Source organism: Sander lucioperca, chromosome 7, assembly GCF_008315115.2.
Source record: "Sander lucioperca isolate FBNREF2018 chromosome 7, SLUC_FBN_1.2, whole genome shotgun sequence".
Classification (NCBI taxonomy): domain Eukaryota; kingdom Metazoa; phylum Chordata; class Actinopteri; order Perciformes; family Percidae; genus Sander; species Sander lucioperca.
The window spans coordinates 15,960,077-15,978,082 of NC_050179.1; the positions used below are offsets into that span (position 1 = coordinate 15,960,077).

At 39.0% G+C, this 18,006-nt stretch overlaps 3 protein-coding genes across 5 annotated transcripts; all 3 read left to right on the plus strand.

The window, feature by feature from the left end:
- The first annotated feature begins 656 nt into the window (after positions 1–656).
- sinhcaf (SIN3-HDAC complex associated factor) lies at positions 657–7,070 on the plus strand. Its single transcript, XM_031317953.2, has 6 exons — positions 657–911; positions 3,490–3,617; positions 3,745–3,844; positions 3,947–4,070; positions 4,216–4,366; positions 4,821–7,070. The coding sequence occupies exons 2-6, from the start codon at positions 3,490–3,492 to the stop codon at positions 5,146–5,148; spliced, it is 831 nt and encodes a 276-aa protein (XP_031173813.1). The 5' UTR covers positions 657–911; the 3' UTR covers positions 5,149–7,070.
- Positions 7,071–7,676: 606 nt separating this feature from the next.
- kxd1 (KxDL motif containing 1) lies at positions 7,677–9,279 on the plus strand. 3 transcript variants are annotated; one of them, XM_036002736.1, is made up of 5 exons: positions 7,677–7,897; positions 8,167–8,286; positions 8,479–8,631; positions 8,717–8,763; positions 8,858–9,279. In XM_036002736.1, exons 2-5 carry the CDS (start codon positions 8,189–8,191, stop codon positions 9,112–9,114), a joined length of 555 nt encoding a protein of 184 aa, XP_035858629.1. In that variant the 5' UTR covers positions 7,677–7,897; positions 8,167–8,188; the 3' UTR covers positions 9,115–9,279. The 3 variants fall into 3 exon arrangements, with proteins under 3 accessions (XP_035858629.1, XP_031173817.1, XP_031173818.1); XM_031317957.1 differs by having other exon boundaries at positions 7,688–7,837; XM_031317958.2 differs by having other exon boundaries at positions 7,690–7,837; positions 8,153–8,286.
- A 4,262-nt stretch (positions 9,280–13,541) lies between these two features.
- ergic2 (ERGIC and golgi 2) lies at positions 13,542–17,804 on the plus strand. The gene is made up of 13 exons (XM_031317930.2): positions 13,542–14,093; positions 14,220–14,328; positions 14,409–14,455; positions 14,534–14,601; positions 14,754–14,794; positions 14,954–15,055; positions 15,207–15,299; positions 15,367–15,422; positions 15,581–15,679; positions 15,793–15,890; positions 15,984–16,146; positions 16,863–16,942; positions 17,074–17,804. Exons 1-13 carry the CDS (start codon positions 13,988–13,990, stop codon positions 17,137–17,139), a joined length of 1,128 nt encoding a protein of 375 aa, XP_031173790.1. The 5' UTR covers positions 13,542–13,987; the 3' UTR covers positions 17,140–17,804.
- Positions 17,805–18,006: the final 202 nt, after the last annotated feature.

Genomic DNA, 18,006 nt, shown 5'->3' on the forward strand with positions numbered 1-18,006 from the left:
TCAAAGAGTGCATGCCCAGTGTAATGCAACTCAATAACCCTGAAATAAAATCTACTTTTGTGAAGCTTGTGATGCTGAATTACTATTAGGTTTTAGGGAAAGAAAATTGAAGGCAAACTCTGAGGTGTCTTGAATAACATTGGTAGCCTAATTGTGTTGTATTTAAAAGGGGTAGAGTAGGCCTAATGAGAATATTTTTGGCAGAATTGTATTGTATTGCATATGAGTGATAATTCTATTTATTTTTGACCATCAATCTAATTCAAGGCTCAAATTGTAGGCTATCTCAAATTCTAGTAAATATTATCAAACCGATGCAGTGTAAGCGAAAGCAGGGTGGCTGGTTTGCTATAATAACGGATAAGTGGTTGATCGCTCTAAACTGACCACTGGATGGAGGCCTTTTTCAACCACCTTCTATTTACCACTAATCTGGTCCACTGTCACGCAATTCAAATTAACAAAGGCCATCCCTGCTAGACGTCGCCGAGGCGAGCCCCCTAAAAACCGTAGGCCTCCAGACGGGCCATCTGCCGTTCAGTAGTAAAACGACAGGCTCCGCCCCCTTGCTTACACTCTCCAATGTGCCATAGCAACCGGGGCCGAGCCCCCTGTTCCCGCGCAATGTTCCCATCCTTATAAGGCCTGTAGAATGCAGACGCACGGACACGTCACACGTCGTTTATGTAAATGCTTTGATTGAAGAAAAAGAAAAAAACATTCTGCCCTACTCTGAAATGGAGGTGTGGATACCACGCATGCGCACTATGTCCACAACTATTCAGACCCGTCCACAAGCGCAGACATCAACAAGAGCGGGTTATTGATGCGGGTTGATTTTCATAATAGTCACATCGTAACGACGCGCTCTAAGGACTACTTTGTATTAGCTTCACGCAGCTTGCAACAAGGTAAGGCATGCAGTTGTTTTGGTGGGTCTTTGAATCTTTAAGGGGTTGTAAAGTCTTAACTGTGTTCAGAGTCATTTAAAACAAGCTTCGAGTTGTGTCAGAACAATTGCTCTTTTAGGCCTGCTGCAAGGCCGACTGGGTGGTCAACTTGATGTAGGTCACATTATGAACAGTTAAAGTAGCCGGGCAAAGTGGGAGGAAGGCATGAATGCACGATGAATTAACGCGAAGATGTGTTTAATAGCGTCAGAACGGGCATCATATCAAGGGATGGCTGTTGTTATTGTTGTTGGCCGTCGGAGGAAATCAGTTTCCTTTATCGCTCCCGAAATTTGACTAAAGTCGGTTATTGTGAGCGTTACGGTCGGACACATAGCCATACTTTTCTAAAAGGCATTACTTTCCATAGTGTAGGCTAGCTGTAGTGCGTCTGTAGTATACACATTTAAGCCTGCAGCTGCCTGCTAAATAACGTTAAGCCAAGTTGAATCTCTCACGCCCACCGGGACCAGAGATGCGTCTCAGCACGCGGGCGCTGTTGTCAATAAAACAGCCACCGCAAACACAAAAGTACTTATGGAACTCAAGCTGGGTAAAAAAAAACGGTTTAACTGTTTAAACAGCACAAACACCGACTTTCAGAAAGCTGTCGCTTTGAACTTCGTGCGCATGTAGTTGAAGGTGCACTGTTGCAGTGACGCGGCTGTGGAATAACAAAGAGTAAAGATCAAATTACACGATTGTCTGAGAACGGCTTTCCTTTACAATTGAAAACAAGATATTTTGCTTTCGAAATGTGTTTGCCCTAGTGTATCCCGCTACATAAAGTTAATGACGGGAGGGAAAGTCGGGCATTGTCGAGCAGGGGACGGTCATCATAAAATGGGTGCGCATGAAGCAGGTCGTGTGGCATGCCATGCTTCCTCGCTGGAGTGGGCGGTGAAATTGGCGACTTGCACTTTTCTCTCGATAAAAACAAGTGTATTTCTCTGCGCCTTCTTTTATTTTAAAAAGTGCAGGTGTTAATCAAGCAAGATCGAACTGCTTTCAGGAGGATTTTTACAGTTTACTTTTAATATTACAGCTTTTGCGGAAAATCGCATCACACCCCCTTCTCCACACTGCCTCCGCCTTTGAAGTGTGTTGCCATGTTGAGTTGCGTCACGTACTGTATTCTGCTGCAGAGATCGTCTGCAGTGTACAGATGAGATACTCGAAGGTGAATATATGGTCGGCCTTGTAATATACTCCAGAATACAAGCACCGAGCTGATACAAGGTCGTTTTTATAACCGACAACACATATAAAGTTACATATTTTAAATTGATGGTATAGGTTGTTTATTTGAGCATTTTAATACCCTTCTTATCATATGTGTTTTGTTGTATCATTGTATAGTCCTTCATAGCCTATGTATTATATAGCCTATAGCCTATAATCTATTTAATAATAAGTCTGTTATATTATTTGTGACCTCTAATGTCTACGTGCTGCTGATGTTTTAGTCAGGACTCTCGTGTAAAATTGATTTTTAATGTCAACGAAGCACTTTTCTAGTTCAATAGACTTATGCTATAACTTCAGTGGCTTTATTTGCAAGTTTCTGCAAATAAACGTTCTGTAGCAGTAAAGTAGGCTATACACAGGCTAGATGGATTTTCATGAAAATTGTATACATTTTAATCTGGTTTTGCAGGGGCAGGGCTAGTTAATATTTTACAGACCATCATATTGATATCATATATAATAATGCATTTTAATAAATAATAAGGACCCACAGTTTTCATTATTACACATTTACCATGTTAGATTGCTTACTGCTGAAAATGACTTCCATTGTTATTTGCCATTATCATGTCAAATAGACTGTCCTACTGATATCTTCCGTCATCAGGAGAAGTGGTATCTGATATAACCAACAAAGTGAGAGGTCTTTCATTTTTCCTGTTCTCTGTCCGCTCTGTGAGACTCCGCACTGGACCCCGAGGACTGATGGCAAGAAAAAAAACCCAGTCTGGGGGGCGCGGCTCACAGTTTTGCCGCAGTTCAGGTCTACATGTGCTGTGGAGATTACATTTTGCCTAGCAACATAAATCATAATTCCTCTGCATAATCGGCGCTCTTATTGCATTACGAGTGATTTCCCCCGTACACATTTATATTTTTGCATTTCTCTGGCAGTACATTCTTATGTTTTGTAGTTTGTTTTTAACCACAGCAAATAACGTGCAGCTTGGAGGATCGCACTAAGTGCGTGCTTATATTTTGAGTTTCCAAAATGAAGCGTGCATCCTGTGAGCGCAGCATGGTGACATGATCTGTCTGACACGCTGTCTGACTGTTGACCTACTTCCCCCCCATGTGGGTCAAAGCGGATTTTTTAAAAATTTTTTAGTGCTCTCTGATCGTGACAAAACACCCGATTTGTTTATTAATTCATATAAAGGCTAAACTGAAATGGTACTAAAAATATCACCTCTGAACTGAACCACGGATGCAGGGAGGTACTGCAGTTAACACATCATGCACAGCGATAAGAGCCTGAAATATTAATATCTAAATACTTTCTTGCACTCAGATGTTTGGCTTTCATAAGCCAAAAATGTACAGGAGTTTGGACGGCTGCTGCATCTGCCGCGCAAAGTCGTCAAGCTCTCGTTTCACGGACAGTAAGCGGTACGAGAAAGACTTCAGGAGCTGTTTTGGGTAAGAGACACTGCTGAAAAAAACGTAAGGTTTGGAGAGAGATTCGTCTTAATGTGTTGGCTATAACATTCCTCTTATTGATTTGAAATATTTTCCCATTTCGTCACATACTGTAATTGTCTTGCAGACTGAGCGAAACGCGATCTGGAGAAATCTGTAACGCCTGTGTGCTGCTGGTGAAACGATGGAAAAAGCTACCTGTGGGAACCAAGAAGAACTGGAACCATGTGAGTTTGGATCGCAGCACTGATATGATTGACCAAATGCTTGGTCATCATGATCAAATATGCAAACACATTCAGTACTGATTTCTCCTCTCCTCCATACAGGTTGTTGATGCCAGAGGAGGTCCCAGCCTAAAGATAACTTCCAGGCCCAAGAAGATAAAGTCCATCTCCAAGAAAGCCCGGCCGAGCCAGATCAGCAGGCTGCAGAAAGAGCTTAAAAGAAACAGTGAGTTTTGCATTTTGGCATTTAGTAACATGCTGGCACTCACTTATTTGTTCCTTAAAGAGTGGATTTTTTTTGGGGTCATGCACACCACATATATAACACCTAATTCACCCCTTCATTGTTCACGCTTTGTGCTGCCCACCAGATTCAGATGCTCACAGCACCACCTCCAGTACCTCCCCAGCTCAGTCTCCGAGCTACAGCAACCTGTCAGATGACGGCTCAGACACTGAGCTCAGCCCTGGATCCAGCCGCTCCCCTGTTTTCTCATTCCTGGACCTCACTTACTGGAAGAGGTAAGTCAGACAGCGCTGTCTCATTATTTAGGATTCAGAACGACACATTGCTACTGGTTATTGACACTGTGGATTTTCACATGCTCAAAAAGTCAAGGCAAAAAAAAAAAAAAAAATCACATTTACATTGCATAACTCTGTACGTTAAATGCCTTGACAACGTTCTGTGACCGACATGTTGCCTTGTCAATAAACGTGAGAGCTGACAGTGTTCTTGAGTGTGCAGGAGTTCACTATCTTCTTTTGCATGACTTCATTCTCCAACGCACCGGTATACCAAGCGTGCATTAGACAAAATTCACACTGACTTTAGATATTTGTCAGAGGTACACTATCATTACATTGTAATGCAGTACTATAAATGCCCTAAAGTATGTGAAACACAGACACAGGCCCTTTTTAATTGTTGTGGTGTGGATTCATACACTAACACAACGTGTCATCTTTTGTCTAGGCAAAAGGTGTGCTGTGGAATAATCTACAAGGGGCGCTTTGGGGAGGTGCTCATTGACCCCCATTTGTTCAAACCATGCTGCCGCAACAAACGGCAGCAGCAGCAGCAAGAGGAGGAGGAAGAAGAGGAGGAGGAGGAAGATGAGGAGGAAGAGGTGGAGATAGAGGAGGGCCAGGTGGGCGTGGATGTCAGCGGGCATAAATCCCAGACGGAAGAGGAAGTGAAGGAGACACCAAGGTGTGAGGAAAATGCAGAGCCTGCACAGCTATGTGTAACCGTGACAACACCTCCAACCAGTAGCGGGGCGGTGATGGAGGATGGGTGGTAAAGTCAAAACTCCGCCTTGCACACATCTCTGAAGAAATCTTGGGGTGCTGTTTTTTTTCTCAAGCACTTACAGAAAGAAGTTGCCTCAGATTGCCTTCAATCATAAAGCAGCTGGAAATCCTTTGATCTTCTCCATAATAACTTTGGAGGTTTGTTTATTTTGTTTAAACGGTAACTTATGAACTGTTGTTTTTTCACTTTGTCTCTTATGTTGTATTTAATATTCATGCCATCCTGATGATAGACCGTCATCTGTGGTGTTTTTGATCTACTTTAGATGAAATGCTGGAGCTCTACTTTGCTGGTACATTGAAAATATTTTATTCCAAAACGCAATAGATCATCATCTTACTCACAGAAAAAAGGTGCTACTTGAAATTCATTAACTCAACATTTCAAACATACAGCTGAACCCATTCTCAATGTGGATCTTTTACAAGCATACATGTTAAGCTTGACTAATATAATGACATTACTTTTGCTTTCTTTGTTAAGAGTAGATATCTCTTTTTTGAAATGGTGGATATCTCGTTTTGGAATGAATGACACTTTACATTGACAGAGCACAGACCTGTACAGTAGCCCTTGTGTTTGTGTCTTTTCACATTGACATCCATTCCTATCAAAGAGTCTGTGTTTGTAGACCGTCTCTGTGTGCAAATACGTGTATGGGTCCCATTTAAATAAGGCCTATTCACAGCTTCAACAGCAAATACACCAGCCTTAATTATGTGTTACGTACAGTGCTAGTGTTAATTCTGGATCGGTATTAAGGAACACAAAGGGACAGTAGCTATATTTATTGTGGCCTCAGCAACACATACTGTAGTGCATTTTGCATGAATGGCAAGCCCACTCATCCAAAAGACCTAGCCTAATGATCTGATGCATGAGTCTACTAAAATTGCATGGCCTTATATAAACTGTAAATCTTACTTTTATTTTTTTGGATCCATTTCTCTGAAGTTTTAACTTATTTTTATATGTAAGGTAAAAAAAAGCAAAAATAGAAATGTCTTTGCATAATAATACCACATAATACAACAGCAAAACACACAATGGGTCTATAGTCATTCAGCAATATCAATATCAGTGATTCCCGCCATTCCTGGGTCAGTATAGGTAAAACACTTTATACAAGTTGAAATTCTATGCCATTGCCTCTTATATAGCACAAATGTGTTGTTATATATAGCCTAATATTACTTTATTTATCAAACGAAAGCCAAAGCACATTGAAATTCACCCAATGTCAAATCAAATCAGGTTTTCTATGGACACTTGTGCTTGTGCGAGGTCATTTGTATGTATGTTTATGGTATTCTAAACAGAACACTAATATGAAAATTCATACATGTGATGTTGTAGTCGGGAGCAGAGGGGATGTTATGTACATAATGGGTTGGGTAAGCCATATGGCTCATATATGGGTTTCATTATTTATTTATTTCATATTTATTTGTATCACTGCATCCCCGCTTAGAAGTGTAATACTATGAATTCTTTTCATCTTTAGCTTATACGTAGAATGGTTTTGTACTTCAGAAATCGAATGTAATTCTCTCGCAGGCTTTGTTTAACATTGCGTTGAATTACTGGTTGTCAATATTTGTGAAATGTTAAGTATTTATTTACTCATCAGTTGAGTTGCGTGCAACCTAACTTATTCTGTACCATCACTTTGGATCTGTATCATGTAGACTGAGACGAATGATAGATTGCAACCAAACTGTACTTTTCCCCTTTTAGCCTGTAGCTGAAAAATGTTACAGAATTGTAGGACACTTAACTCTAGACTTGCATGTACTGTTGCTATGCATTTACTTAGCTTACAAGGTAGACAAAGCGGTTTTGTATTTTTTATAAATCATGTACGTTTTTTACTTGTCCCTTAATAAAAGTAATTTTGTGAGTTTTCTGGAAGTATGGAGTTATTGGATTTATTGGTATAAGGTGCGTAGGTGGATAAAAAGTGAACTCCAAATAATAATAAATCTATAATCCAAATCCAAACTAACCATAAAGTTAGGTTGACTTTATTTCCTCAAAAAACCTACGACTTTCATGGCAGTGACATATATCAATCGATTAATCGATTAGTTGTCAACTATTAAAACAATAGCCAACTATTTTGATAATCGATTAATCGGTTTGAGGTAAAATGTTGTGATTCCAGCTTCTTAAATGTAAATATTTTCTAGTTATTCACTCCCCCATGACAGTAAACTGAATATCTTTGTGTTGTGGACATAACAAGACATTTGAAACAAGACAAGACAAAGAGTACACCAACTTCCTTTTTTTGGATAGCATTGCATGCACTCTAAATTTACCTTATTTTAATTTGTTACAATCTAATGTATGCATTAGTTTGAAACGTCCCGCACTTCCGTCGTTATTGTCATTATGTATTCTACATCTGAAAAACAATGATATCACCACATTAGGTTAATATTGTACATTTGTAATTTGCGCAGTTTTAAATAAAGACAAGGAAAAGGAAAAAACATGAAAGGAAAAAACACCGGAAACGGTGGTCCTATGACCGGAAGTATAAAAAAAACACGGAAGCGCTTTGTTTTTATTTTACAGCCAGCTGTGAGCTGCACCTTTAGGCTGCAGAAGTCGTTTTTTAAATCTGCTATTCAAACAGCCAGGGGTCAACGCAGACATCCACCGTGAGAGCTGAGGTAGCGAATTTAAATTGTGTTGCTTCGCTCGTCACTTTAGCTCACCAGCTAACGTTAACGGTAAAATCAGTGGTGGTCAGCCTGCTGACCGCGGGGGCTCTGCTGTACTGCTGTCAATCAAGTTAATCAGCATGCTGTATTAAAACATATCACAGAGAAACTTAACAGTTGGGTTTGACCGTCACTGTAGATGATGATAGGCACTGAATAACTTACATTAGTTTCATGATTAAGGTTTCTTTATAGGCTCGTGATTTCAATGCTGATGTTGGTGTTGAAAATAGCATACTGACCTATTTGCACTTCTAAATAAAGGTTCGTATTTGCAGCTTTTTCGTCTTAATTTTCACCATGGTGGAGCCCACAGCATCTGGCGTGTTCTGTAACAGGATGCTGAGCATGGTCAACTCTGAGGATGTGAACGCCATCATCCAGGCTCAGAGACACATGTAAGTGTCATATTAGTCTGTTTAGCCTCATTTGGCTGTTCTGCTACTTTGCACTACTAAATATAAAATGTGTGTGCTTTTTGGTGTAGGTCAGTTCACTTGCATATGACAGTGACACTGATATCTGCCTTGTTCTTTGTAAACTGACCACCTGAAGATCATTTTTGCTTTGCTGAATTATTGTGAAAACAGGCTTGATCGCTTTGAGAAAACCAATGAAATGTTGATCAACTTTAACGGGCTGTCTAACGTGCGACTGCATCAGATGAACGAACGCTTCCTACTCCACACTCGCACCCTCGTGGAGATGAAGAAAGATCTAGACAGCGTCTTCAGGAGGATCAGGTAAGTCGCTACCCCCCCCCCCCCCCAATGCAAATACACACTCGCACACACACGCACTGTTTATTGGCCTCCTCTGCTTCCCCAGGACACTAAAAGGGAAGATTGCTAAGCAGTACCCAGAAGCTTTCAGCAGTGAGTTAGCTTCTTTTTTTTTTTTCATTCATCATTTTATAACCACAGTCAAATTCACCAAATCAGTCTAAGATCTCTCTGTTTTTACTTGCAGATATCCATGAGTCACCCATCCTGGAGGACGACGATGATGAGTTTGACCCAGTTCCCCCCGGTGCTCCCACAACAATTACAACAGCCACCTCGGAGCAGAGCACAGAGTCCTGTGACACAAGTCCAGATGTGATCTCACCCACTGTGAGCAGATGCTCTGAAGATCTGTCTCAAGAGCTGCCTGACACGCCCACCTCCGATGTCCTAGAGACAGCTGTCCTACAGGACGAGGGTCCGGACTCTGTACCTGCAGAATAGAGTTTTATATATATAGAGAGATTGATTAATTAATTAATTAATTAATTAAGTCATTTTTTAGTTGGGAAGAGTGTCACAACCTAAATAGATGTTAAATGTGGCTATGAACTGTCTATGAGGACGCTGAATTTTTGTTGGCACGCTTTGTTGTCCTATGCCTCCACAGCACTAAAATAATGCAGATAATACTTGGAGTTGTAAAGTAACTCACTTTGGATGTATATCTATAGTGCTGACAGTAAACCTTAGCTAAATCCCTTACTCATTATGTGATTATAAGTATATTTCATTTTGTTGTTGTTTGAAAAGATGCGCATAGGGATGCACCAACCCGATACTGATATCGGCCGATACTGACTCAAATAGCTAGATGGGGTATTGGTGACAATGAGGGCCGACAATTCAATTCTATATTTATATACTATATGCATTATATCCTGAAATTTTACTTCCTGTTTAAGTTTAGACCATTTGTTGCTGATTTGTTGTAAAAGGTTTACACTTGAATTGTAATTCCTGTTAAAGTCAAAGATTTTTTTACCAAGTGCACCATTTTTTATTTTAATAATAAATGCAGTAAATTTTTATATATATATACACACACACACACACACACACACACACACACACACACACACACTCTACTGGTCAAAAGTTTGGGGTCACTTAGAAATTTCCATTCCACTCCATTACAGACAGAATACCAGCTGGGATCAGTTGCATTGCTTTTTAATCAGGGCAGCAGTTTTCAGATTACATTATGTGCTTACATAATTGCAAAAGGGTTGTCGACTGTTGTAGAAAGAAGTGACTGATCTTTAATGCAATATCTACATTGCCCATTATCAGCAACCATTCATCCAGTGTTACAAAGGCACATTCTGTTTACTAATCTGATATCATTTTGAAAGGCTAACTGAGAAAACAATGGAGAACCCTTTTGCAATTATGTAAACACATAATGTAATCTGAAAACTGCTGCCCTGGTTAAAAAAAACAATGCAACTGATCTCAGCTGGTATTCTGTCTATAATGGAGTGGAATGGAAATTTTTAAGTGACCCCGAACTTTTGACCGGTAGTGTATATATACCCGGTACTGGTCGATACCCAAAGCCCAGGTATCGGTATCAGGACTGAAAAAGTTGGATTGCATCCCTAATGCGCACCTGACTGAAGGAAGAAGTCTCTCATGATATCTCTTATGATTTAGGTTACTTAAAAGACAAAAGTTAATGATGTTCTCAACCTGAAAAATACTTGTTATAGTTACTACTGTTGTCATACTATTACAATAGTATTGTTTTGCAGCATTGCTATTCTATGGGCCCCTGTTAAAACCAGGAAATATGTTAATGCATTCGTGAATGTTTTCAGCAACATTTAAGCCAATGCTTTACCGATCCCTGCCAAGAAATTCTCTCTTTGACTGTGCATTGCAGAGAAGTCAGGGATGAGTTTAGTTGTTAGTGATTCAGCAAACTTTTAGAGGACACACATGAGTAGGGCACAGGCTCTTTGATACGAGAGCTGTAAACCAGGTTGAGTGAGTAGGATCCAACCACTCCTTGCTCTCTGCAGTTTTCGTGTAAAAGGGAAGTCCAGATTAAAATGTACTTTATTTGTTATTTATGTCATATTTTTACATCTGTTTTCGTTTGCTGGTTTGAAACATCTCCTTGAAAAGCAGAGAGACAGTATAGTGATCAAATGTTGAAGCTGCTCCATAATAATAATTGTATAGACTCTACTGTCCAAAAACCAATGGGATAATATACATTCATTTATACATTGGATTTCACCTTCAAGTTAAAGTTAATTTTAGGATTGTGTCTTGAAATTTTTTTTTGGCTCAAGTATGTGAAACAAATATTTGACAATAGGTGTCCTTTGATATAATAAATTGTGAGTTACAGCTATGTTATTACAACATTTTATAAACTTTTTTGGTTCATTCAGTAGTAGATAGAATTGAGATGCAGAGAAATATATAAAATGTTAAACAACCAGATGACCAGAAAGGTGTAGGCTGGTATAGACCCTCTCAAAATATACTGTAGGTATTAAGGCAATAAATAAGGTAGATTCAAGGCTGTAGACCAATGAGGCTATGCTGGCAACTGCTCTGGTACCCTGGTACCCAAAAGCCCAAGGATCAATGTGTGGCGATTGGTTTGTGGAACAAAAAATCTTTATTTTCAGATGTTTCTCCTTTATTTTATTTCATTTATTTTTAACCTTTATTTATTCAGGGACAATGTATACATTGTATTGTGTTTTGTTGCTCAGACTGAAAGTTTGTATGTCATGAGTCAAAAGAAAACAGACCGAGAAGTTTTCAGTCAATGTTTTATTTTTAATTCAGTCTGCAGTAGGCTACTGTGCTCTAGTCAGCCCCAAAGCATGACATGATGTAATCAGAAATACAGCTCTGCAGAAAGCTGCCTTACATACAGTCATATCAATAAAATATAAAATATAAATCTACAAACAGGAAGATTTCATTTCAATATTAATATTTATTTCTCCTTTAATGCCAAACACCTTTAAAGAACCCGTATTATACTCCTTTTCAGTGTCATATTTGTACTCTTGGGCTCTACTAGAATAGGTTTACATGCTATGATGTTAAAAAAATCACGTTTCTCATACTGCCCATTGTGAGAAGCCCCTCACTGCAGTGTACAATTTGGGGCGGTGCTTAACATGGAGGTTAGACTCCACCCACGACTTGCTGAATGGCATCACAGGTGGTGCTGAAAGCCTTTAAGCACATTCATAAACATCAATACTGCATTAAACGGAAACTAATGTAAGTTATGGGGCAATTGTGCACCTTCCATTTACGTTCACAAAAGTGCTTGTTTTGCCATTGACAGGCTTACATTATTGTTATTATAGTGTCTGAGAACATTATGGAAAGGATTTCTAAGGAGGTAGACCTTTCTGTTAAAGAGTAAGATCCTTTATAAATCGTTAAATACACTTCATTCAAAGTCAACAGAAACAAAATAAAACTCTAGTTTTATGTCTTTCCAATTTTTCAGCAATCACAACTCTAGTTTTGGTTGAAATAAACGTAGTTTACCGATTTACATGTGAAAATATGTTGGCTCTATACTTGCTACAAGTATTGTTTTTTGTAAATGGAGTCTGGTGGGTTTAGCGCCAGCAATCTCAGAGCTGTTTCTGGTTAAACAAAAAGTTCTTAAATAGGTTTTAACAAGGCCTCTCTCTGTAGGAATCCTTTCCATAATGTTGTCAGACACTTATAATAACAATCTGAGCCTGCTTTCGGCCCAGCCAATGAAACTAACAAAGGAAGTTTGAAGAACACTAATGTGCAATTTTTAAATAAAGTGAATGAAAGAAAGATCTTTTTAATGGCCTTACAAATACAAAAATCAATTTAACATATTTACTATTTTCACCTATAGCCAATTAATGTAATTCTTTTTTTGTGTCCAGTGCATTCCAGTCCATTATTTTGTGACATATGGGTCTTCATTTAGATAAATAAATTATTTAATTGTTCATACACAGTATAGTTACTACCTATCCTGATTTGAAATGCTATTGTGCTGTACCTTGTGTAATATTTTACATTTTCCTCATGAGAATGTAGACAGACTATAGCATAGGACATACTGACAAGCTGAATGTGCTTTGTACATCAAGTTATACCAGCTCCAGTAAAAAGATCAGAGACTCAGGTGACTTCTACATCATCTTTACTGAATAACATAACACAATTGAGGCAATATTCACAGCAAACAAAAACAAGGTTTACCTCCTCATAAATAGCTTCATTGCTGCTCTTCAAAAGAGGAAAGACTTATTTCCTGTTCCCAACTGCCCCCACATAGAAAACTGGAACTGGAACGAGAACATGATCCCCGCATACCATCACCGCATACTAACCCTTAAAGAATAATGTCTGGATGAAGAGAAAACCTTAGTCCATATGGAAATGTATGATTCCATAAGGACTAAGGTTTTCTCTTCATCCAGCCATCATTCTTTAAGGGCTGGTATGCGGTCTTCCCAGTCCATCCCATTTACACATTCCTTTGTTTGGGTTTCACATCATGTTGCAGCCTCAAGTTTTCCCTTAGAAGAACATCTGCTTCCTTGCAGAAAAAGGAAAAATTAAATATAAGCATTGACATGTTTTGAGACATACATTGTACTGTGCTCTATATTATACCCATACTGTTTTTTATACTGTTGTATTTGATACTCTATTCTATTCCATCCTATGTTATATTGCTGTACTACAGATTATGTAATATTATACCATACCTTTCACTTTACTTATTTCATATCCCGACCCTATATCATCATAATTTACCAACTTGCTTTTTTTTAATGGCAGTAGTCAACAGTTTGCTACTCTACCGTTAGAGGGCGCTAAATCCAGATGGGAGCACTTTTTATTTCAGACAATGAGGTCAAACCAACGACACACCGTAGCTAGCTAGTTGGTTAGTCCTCAACGCAACTAGCGTTAACGTTACCTCAGGTACCTTGCTTTGCGTCTGGGCATTTCTTTATGTTTCACTGTGAAAGCAAGCACTTTAACCATGGACTGAGCTGATGGTACAATAACGACTTTCTTTCACCAAGACCAGCCACTCGTAGTCATGTTTTAGCCGGCTATCTAGCTATCTATCTTGCTAACTAACACTTAACGTCAACTGTTAGCTCGGGTGCTAACTGCTGTCATGTTCTACGTCAGCACAAGGAAGACAAACTGAACGTTAAACGTTGCTCAACTTTCGTAACACAAAACAACTAACAGCCACTACTTCGCTGCTAGAAAAGAACCATTTTATGAGGGACTCCCCTGAAGCTGCAACACTGCTGCTCCTAAAATGAGGAGACTGACCAAGAAGAAGGCTCTGACTCTGGTAAAGGAGTTGGACGCGTTTCCCAAAGTTCCCGAGAGCTATGTGGAGTCCACAGCCAGCGGTGGGACAGGTAACATTACCTAGCTACAGATACTACACAGCCAAATGTAGCCTTCAGTTACTACATGCATAACGTTACTCCTGCCAGAAAGAGTAACTTTAAATGTAAAGTGACTCATTTTGATACTCTCTTCAGTGTCTCTGATAGCATTCACTCTCATGGCTGTCCTCGCCTTCCTGGAGTTCTTTGTGTACAGAGACACATGGATGAAGTATGAGTATGAGGTGGACAAAGACTTTAGCAGGTAAGAGGAGTGATTACTGCACTTCAACCCCGTGTCTTTGCTTAGTATGTTTCCAAACTGCATCTGCTCTTTACTTACAGTAAGCTGAGGATAAATGTTGACATTACAGTGGCCATGAGATGCCAATGTAAGTACAAATCTAGAAAAAGCACTCATTCATATTTGGTTGAGAAAGATGTCATGGATGTTTTTAATTGTATTGCAGATATAGGTGCAGATGTCCTGGATCTGGCAGAGAACATGGTTGCTTCTGATGGCTTAAAATATGAACCAGTGAGTATAAACGCCTTCAGTGTGCAATCACAGTTTATTTACTGAATTGTAAAAATGAAATAAGAAAAAATGCATTAAATCTTATTTTTTTTGTGTAACAGTAGTAAAGTTCATTTATGCTCAAATGACAATTGTGTTTTGTCACATTTTAGGTCAACTTTGAGCTCTCCCCAGAGAAAAGATTATGGCACATGTAAGATTAAACTGCTTAACTTAAGCGTTACAATTACACCTCTTAACATTGAAACCACCTTTTTCTCTAATGTAAAATGCTTTTGTCCGTTGAATTGATTTTTGTTTCATTCTAAGTGAATGTTTGTTTCCTTAACTTTTCTGTCCCTCTTTGTTTTAGGACACTTCTGCACATCCAGGAGCGTCTGAGAGTGGAGCACGCTCTCCAGGACGTACTTTTCAAGGCTGCAATGAAAGGAGCTCCTCCTGCTGAGCCTCAAAGGTACAGGATCCTCAAGATTGGCTCATTTCTGTTTAGAATTGAGTGATGGTTGAAACTAGGCTTACTAAGATAAACAAGGAAGTGTTTGACCCTTCCATATAATTGTGATAAACATATTCCCTCCACATTGTGTTGCTCATTTTCCCCATAGTGAGGACAGTCCCACTACCCTTAATGCCTGCAGGATACATGGACACCTGTATGTCAACAAGGTGGCAGGAAATTTCCACGTTACCGTTGGCAAGTATGTATCTACACGGCTTTAAAACGTTATACATTTTGCAGTGGCTGACCTTTTCTTTCCTGCACAGGTCCATCCCTCATCCCAGAGGCCATGCTCATCTAGCTGCACTTGTCAGCCATGACAGTGAGTTCATTATCTTTTTGACAAAACTTTGTTGAACAAATTTATGTAACATGGCGAAGATAATCACACTGTACATTCAAGTTGTGGTTGTTGACTCATGAAATAAAGCAGTTATAATCACGTGATGATATTTATTTATTGTTTCGATTGTGTCACAGCTTATAATTTCTCTCACCGGATTGACCACCTGTCCTTTGGAGAAGTGGTTCCTGGGATTATTAGCCCTCTGGACGGCACAGAGAAAGTCTCCGCTGAATGTACGTCTGTGTTGTCAAATATGAATCAATTTTCATCGTAACTTATCCTTTTTCATTCATATACACACTTTCGTTTCACTGAGCTAACAAATATTTTTGGTTATTATCTCCAGCTAACCACATGTTTCAGTACTTTATCACCATTGTGCCCACCAAACTGAACACCTACAAGGTCTCTGCAGAAACACACCAGTACTCCGTCACTGAGCGGGTAGGTTTACATTTTGCACAAGGTTGTATATTTGTGTAGTATGCTTCGTATCGCTATGGTGAATATGTTTGTAATCCTCTTCATGCTCTACAGGAACGAGTGATAAACCATGCTGCAGGCAGTCATGGAGTCTCAGGGATCTTTATGAAATACGATATAAACTCACTAATGGTCAAAGTCACAGAGCAGCACATGCCTCTCTGGCAGTTTCTTGTCAGACTCTGTGGCATCATTGGAGGCATTTTCTCTACAACAGGTAGATAAACTCTTACAGAAACACATTTGAAGCATGCCTGATGCATTTTTAAAGGAGCACACTGGAACTTTGTCATGTTTTAGCACTTACTTTAAATGCTGACTGCTAAATTGTTGCTGCTAATGTTTAGATTGCTTTCCTGGCCTCCAGGCAACCATTGTGTGATTTTACTTTAGAATGTATTGTGTATTATTAGTACGAAAATCTACTTGCAGGGACTTAAAATGTGGAAAATATAAGTAATCCATCACATAGACCATTTAGTTAACCTTGTTTAGATTTTTGTCAAGTTAATGTTATGCTTGCACAGTAATGCAGTTGGGAGCCCAATTTAAAATCTAGACAATATGTTGTTAATGGGCTACAATCAGGCATCACCACATGTATGTTCCTTAGACATTATGTATGCCCACAGCCCCATTCATTTACCATGTAAAGCAGGACAGTTTTACTGTTATCTAATCTTGTCATCTACTCCAGCAAATCATCTTTTTTAAAACTGAATTGCCAGGTCTTCTCATAGAATGATTAACGATAATGGGAGGAGATGATGAATGTATTGTCGTTAACTGTCTCAAAGATTATGGAGTTACTGGCAAGCTCCACGTTTTAAATTTTAATGGAATAATCCTGCTTGTGACGGGTAGACATTCAGTCTTAAAAGACTGGAGTTATTTTCCCCTCACAGTAAGTTGGGTCCTTTTTCTCACTTGCAGGCATGCTACACGGTGTGATAGGATTCTTGGTTGATGTTATTTGCTGCCGTTTCCAAATGGGAATCTACAAACACCTTAAGGTAAGCCAATATCATGACCTTTAACCTCGTAGACACAATTTATTTAGAATTGCAATGTAACTCAAGGCTGTTTGGAAAATGATTTTTTGTTTTTTTGACTGTGATCTTTTTTTTCTGTTGTTCTTTCTCAGGAGGTTCCTCTGAATGAGAAGCCAAACAGTGAAACCTTGATTCCTCCAGAAAATGACGCTCAATAATGAGCTCAGCTGCAGCCGACTGTCAGCTCACCATCTCTGCCTAAACCACTAGACAGCAACGAGACGCTAAGAACATGTTTACAAGTTGTTTTATTATGGAATACCTGCTTTGTTCAGAAGTGTGTAAATATTTGTATCATTTTTTTAAAAATTTTTATTGGGTGGGTGTAAGATTCAGCCTTGTCTTTTTATCCACCTGTGAAAGATCATAATCAATACCTCCAGTAAGTCACTTTCACTGGAAAGCTGCACCAGGAGGACTGAACAGCAGTCCAAACACTAATTATTTACATCATTATTGTGGATCTGACTTCATTAAATACATGGTACCTGGTGTTAAGAGTGCCCACGTTACACCCACGCAGGTATTTTCACTTAGTTTGACTAATTAGACCTGTTCTCAGGGTTATGTGGTCGTGTGTAAGCCTGATTGACAGATACAAAATGTCTTAACAGATGAATGTGATTCTGATTTTTTCATGTAGTTTGGTGACCTCAGAAAACTCCCAGCATATCTCTGCTCAACCTCGAGCTGAAAAGAGGCCTAATCAGCTACAATAAAGGAAAGACCTGTGTGGGTGTCCAGGGGTTTTAAATTGTTCCACAAGTGTGCCTGTGTGCAAATATGAGGCTGATTTGTTAAATAAAATCCACTTTCAACTTGATGAGGACCCATTATTATTTAGCATTGTTTTTGGTTTAGTCTCACGTAGGGCTGCAACTAATGATTATTCAGTATGTTTATTTTTTTGATTAATCGTTTGGTCTATAAAATATCCAAATAATTGTAAAAAAATGCGTCCAGGGTTAAGTGTTTACATTTCTTGTTTTGTACAATTATTCCTCCAAAAAGAATCAATGTAGAAT

What these genes read in the sequence shown, in the direction of transcription:
- kxd1 (XM_036002736.1), top strand. Translation starts at nt 8,189, where the DNA reads ATGGTGGAGCCCACAGCATCTGGCGTGTTCTGTAACAGGATGCTGAGC. An exon ending in AGCGTCTTCAGGAGGATCAG is followed by an intron (nt 8,632 to 8,716) that starts GTAAGTCGCTAC and finishes CTGCTTCCCCAG; the next exon opens with GACACTAAAAGGGAAGATTG. An exon ending in GTACCCAGAAGCTTTCAGCA is followed by an intron (nt 8,764 to 8,857) that starts GTGAGTTAGCTT and finishes TTTTACTTGCAG; the next exon opens with ATATCCATGAGTCACCCATC.
- ergic2 (XM_031317930.2), top strand. Translation starts at nt 13,988, where the DNA reads ATGAGGAGACTGACCAAGAAGAAGGCTCTGACTCTGGTAAAGGAGTTG. An exon ending in CCTCCTGCTGAGCCTCAAAG is followed by an intron (nt 15,056 to 15,206) that starts GTACAGGATCCT and finishes TTTTCCCCATAG; the next exon opens with TGAGGACAGTCCCACTACCC. An exon ending in AGTACTCCGTCACTGAGCGG is followed by an intron (nt 15,891 to 15,983) that starts GTAGGTTTACAT and finishes CATGCTCTACAG; the next exon opens with GAACGAGTGATAAACCATGC.
- sinhcaf (XM_031317953.2), top strand. Translation starts at nt 3,490, where the DNA reads ATGTTTGGCTTTCATAAGCCAAAAATGTACAGGAGTTTGGACGGCTGC. An exon ending in GACTTCAGGAGCTGTTTTGG is followed by an intron (nt 3,618 to 3,744) that starts GTAAGAGACACT and finishes ATTGTCTTGCAG; the next exon opens with ACTGAGCGAAACGCGATCTG. An exon ending in CCAAGAAGAACTGGAACCAT is followed by an intron (nt 3,845 to 3,946) that starts GTGAGTTTGGAT and finishes TCCTCCATACAG; the next exon opens with GTTGTTGATGCCAGAGGAGG.